At 39.3% G+C, this 4,892-nt stretch overlaps 1 protein-coding gene across 1 annotated transcript; it reads left to right on the top strand.

Annotated features, from left to right (window-relative positions):
* Nucleotides 1–3,834: 3,834 nt before the first annotated feature.
* On the top strand, nucleotides 3,835–4,425 carry SARC_12963 (hypothetical protein; the record flags this gene model as incomplete). The annotated part of the gene is made up of 1 exon (XM_014292920.1): nucleotides 3,835–4,425. A coding segment is annotated over one exon (591 nt), but the record flags the coding sequence as incomplete, so codon positions are not given.
* Nucleotides 4,426–4,892: the final 467 nt, after the last annotated feature.

The raw sequence follows: 4,892 nt of genomic DNA, 5'->3' as shown, positions 1-4,892 counted from the left end.
GAGCACCGGTCAAGACTGACTCCGCTGAGCGTGGTAGAGGACTCCTGTTATAGTATAAATTTAATGATAATCGGTAATATGCAATAGATAGTGGTGGCAGGATTTTCATCTTGTGCCCCCTACGGGACAATTTTTTCCTCTATACAAACACCAACCTCTAGATAATCTAGGACTGTACGATGTCACTTTTCACTCCTACACAGGCTAAGAAGCATAAAAGTTGGGGGGATGTAGCATTCAGGACCCAGAATATCAAAAAGCCAATCCAAATCCCAAAACCCAGAATAATTAAATACTGAGTTTTGGAATTAAAATTGGAATATTTCTGATATTAGAGTCATCAAATATATTAGCGGTAGAACCGGTAAGCTATACCGGGACTCCCGCGTGTGAGAGAAACACTCAAGTAAATCCTGAGTCTAGTGAAACACAAATAACGACTCAGTTTGGTTCTCTCAGACTAGGGACTTTTCTTAGCTGAGATAACCGTACTTGAGAAGAGGTCTATTGTATCCTATTGTCTCGTACCTTTCAGATACTCTCTATACTCTACATTTGCACTTTTGGCCGTTGTCCAGTTCAATTCTGATAGGACCTTGAAGAAGGTACGAATTTGTTTAGATACGAGCCCAATTAGCGCGCTTATATCATCACACAATATTAACTTACCACGGATCAACAAATTACTGAAACGAATGAAAAGAGCTATGAATTTCTTCACTATTGATCTAAACAAGGCTATCACCAATCTGTAAAACCGCTGTATATCTACCTATTTGCAGATTTCGTACAAAGTCTACTTGTCGTTCAAAACTTTGAAATACAAGCATTGCCGCTAGAATCTGGTCCGAAAAAGGCTGCATAGTACAGAATAATACTTGTCAAAAGGTCATATTAATCCTGATTGTCTGGTAGGTGCAATCGCCTTAAGATAGGATACGAATTTTTTCTTCAACCCCGATTTTGAAGGTGAAAAAAAAAAATCAATTTGGTAACGGGTTTCGTGGTGGTGATCGACTTGATGTAAGGAAGCCAAAACTGCAATAAAAAATTTCGGCCAAAGTCAATGTTGTCAATATGGTGACCTGGACCAGCCATTATGGGCTGCTGGGGACGGCCAATATTCTTACAGACCATGTCCACAAGTTTATATGAATATTCATAGCGTCCTGTTCAATTTGAAGGCTATGGAATTTTTCAAAATGATGTTTTAGATGAATAAAGATAGTAGGGGTGCGTATGTATATCATCTTTATTTATTTCATACTAGCTTTCTCGGCTGAAACAACTTCATACACATTCTCAGTAACACGACGGTGCGAAGTATACTCTGCTAATTGTAGATTCAAGCCTTTGTCATAGCAATCCGAATACTTGTAAGACCCTCGTACAAAGCGTCTTATAGTGTCTAACTTAACACTTATCACCTTGCCCTTTGGCAAATTCGGTATTACAATCTGTCCGGGTGATTTTTCTTTCCTAATTGTTCTAAGCAATTTCCGCTATTAAAATCAGGATTTGGTCAAGTATTGCGTGTTCCACACATTGGCAAAGTAGGGGTGGTTTCCGACCCTATTTTAAGGCGATTGCACCGTTCTGGTTTCTCTGCTACAACTGTCTTTAAGCTTGAGTATGTCTATTGAGTTCAATCATGTGATATAGAAATAACTGTGTTGTTGCCAGCGGACATTATTTGACTAGCGACGATATCTTTAATCGCTTCTCTCAGACTAAGAACTTTTCCTAGCTGAGATAAACGTACTCGAGAGAGGTCTATTGTTGCCTTTGGTCGCACTTTCTAGCCACTCTACACTCAACATCTTAACAATGTCCTTACTTAGATGTCAATAAGAACGAACCCACACTCAAGATATCACAATAGTGGGTGAAATAATGATCATGTAGTCGAAAACCCTCAAGAGGCAATATTGTATTGTAAAGAGAATAAAAAGAAGCCGGAACGGAAAGCTGTGACGAGGTCCAAACAACTAGGTTAGCAGTCGACAGAGAGCAATTTCTGGGCTAACGGAAGACAGAGAGGAGCAACGGGGAAGTAAAGAAGAAGCTACACCTCGTTCAACACTACCTCGGGAAAACAACAAAGGTAAGTATATCGTATTCTCAGAACCGCATAGCTTCTAGGGTTCTAGGGGCTAGATTATCAAAGAGCCAATACAAAATCCAAAACCACAGAATCATCAAATACTGAGTTTTGGGTCCGGATACAATTATCTTGATAGTAGAGCCATCAGAATTATTAGCGGCAGAAACGGTAAGTTAGAACGGACGCCGCGTGTGATAGAAACTTTCAAGTAAAACACGAGTCTAATGAAATAGAAGACACAAATAAAGACTCAGTTCGGTTCCCTTAGACTAGGACTCTTCCGAGCTGAGATAATCGTACTTGAGAAGAGGTCTATTGTTTCCTTTGGTCGTACCTGTCCAGCTACTTTCTATACTCTAAAATAGAGAAGTAACCTGGTAGGGAAATACAACCCTAAGTGTCACAAATGATTGAGACAACCAATGTTGAGGATACTTCAATGAGAACGAAAAAAAAACATCAATAATGGGGATTTTATTCAATCAAGCAATCAGCCTGACCTCATGGCCCCTACACAGCAACGCTAGGTAGTCTTTAGGTAGTCTTCAATAGAAGCTATTACAAGACAGAATGAATACACTATAATAACTAGCAATATATTACGAAAGCATTTAACTTTCTTTAGAAGCCTGAATAACAGGCATTCAAGTTGAAAAAGAGGGAATAACAAGCATCCATATTTAACAAAGGTTAACCATGCGATCAAACTAGCCAGTTAAAGTGTAGAAGGAATTGAGAGACTACAGGTCTCAAGCCAGATTTTACAGCAAGAGACCCTCTTTGATTTGTAGAAGTCATCAGAGTTAGCTCCCTCCCGAGAGCTAATTAAGTTGCTTAAATTACTCCCGAGAGTTGAGTTAATACTAACCGACTCCCGAGAGTAGATTAAGTTTCTCAACCAACTCCCGAGAGTGAATTAAGTCTGTCAACCGCAACATTCTAAAAATAGCTGCGGTTCTATGTGAGTCACAATCTATGCAGAAAGGCATCAGCGTGAGATTTAGTTGCAGAGAAGTTAAAATAGAATAGCATCGAAGTGTTAAAGTGTTCTGCAGAAGGTCCTCATACTGACCATACGAGTTTTTACCCTGGCCAGCCCAAGTGGCTGAACACTAGCACAAACACCTTAGGTATAAAACCAAAGGTGAGGTCATAAATAAATATATACATTTGTACTTTATTTAAAGTCTACTACATTGCACTCTAACAGTAATATAACAAGAAAGGCAAAACCAAGAGGTCTTTCGTACACAACCCATTCCAGAATAGAACAGCAGAAAATTCTTTAAAGTTCTGTTACATATCCGATTGCTCCAAATCAATAAATGGATTCTCTAATTGTACAGCAAAAAAACCAAGATTTTACAAATAAGTAACATATTAATGGGACTGAGGGGGTCTGGAGCAGATATAAACAAGTACAAAGCAAAAAGTGCACATCAAAATAAATCACTACAAGTAGCAAAACGTTGGTGGGGCAATGAAAACCTAGTACATGGAAGGCCTAGCGGACATATAAACGAGGATCAAACAAAAAAATAATCACATCAGAAGCTAACTTTATACAAGTAGTAAGACATTAGCAGGACAATGAGAACCTAGTTCAAGGAAGACTTACATTTTTCAAACGTCATTGCACAAGGGCTGGCACAATACATTGTCTTGCGCCCAAACCAGCCTAAAGTCTTAGGCGCAAACGAGTGATCACATGGAGACCTAATACCATTGTTATGAAGATTCGTGGAAAAAAACGCAGACAACTGGTGCTCTCGGCTCCCGTTCGTACAAATGAGTCAAACTCTGCGTTCGTCAAGAAGACACAAATTACTCGATTCAATGTGTATTTTGAACGCAGACAAAACAAACTAACAGATTATAATACAGCAGTAAATGCAGGTACAAAAGTAACATGGGAACAGCGACTGAAGAACCTAGAAGAGTCGATCAGACTACAACGAGTCACTAACTTTGCACAATACCCAGGAAAAACGCGCGCAGCATACAATCGAAAATATCAAAAGGAGTATGTACACTTCCAGGGAGGGGACATTGTGATAGTTTGCTACCAAAGTGAAATTAATAAAATGAAAGCTCTATATAGCGGACCATATAAAAAACTAAGCAGGGAGGGCAACGGATGTCTTGTCTGTAACTTTGATGGCAGCAAAGCCTCGGAATATTCTAACTCGGCCAGTGATAAAATAATCGGCCTCATAAAGAAAGACAAGCTTTGCGAGAATTCACTCGCAACAGATCAATACTACCAGTCGAGAAGATATAATGATTTCTATAAAGCAAATGATTTGTTAAGTATTCTTGCTGTAAAATATGATATGAGACCTGTAGTCTCTCACTCCCTCTCAATTTTACAGTCAGAGCTGAAGGGTGTGGTGTGAACTGCGAAGCCTGAATTATCCAGACGAGAATGACTCTCTGGTTGGTTGAAACTTGAAAATTGAAGACGGAAGATTGAAGCTCGGGAGTGTCAAATTGGTTGCATCCACGTAGGATTGGTGGTCCTCTGTACAGTGACAGGTATCCCGATTTTTCAGGGAAAAGAAAACACAAGATTTTGGCTACAGAGACAATCGATATACATTGTCAGTGTTTTGTATGCTTGGTGTAAGCTCCCGTATGTGTCGTGACTTTTAACTTTCGACTTTGGGATAGTCATAAACTTTCTACTCGGGTCCTGGAATATGCGGCTTTTTTATGTTGCGGTCCTGATACACTCATTGGCAAGATTGCTTTTAGAAGAAAAAATTATATTCGAATACCTCTATACTCT

This window comes from Sphaeroforma arctica, assembly GCF_001186125.1.
Source record: "Sphaeroforma arctica JP610 unplaced genomic scaffold supercont1.2762, whole genome shotgun sequence".
NCBI lineage: Eukaryota > Ichthyosporea > Ichthyophonida > Sphaeroforma > Sphaeroforma arctica.
This window is presented reverse-complemented; position numbering and strand designations above follow the sequence as displayed.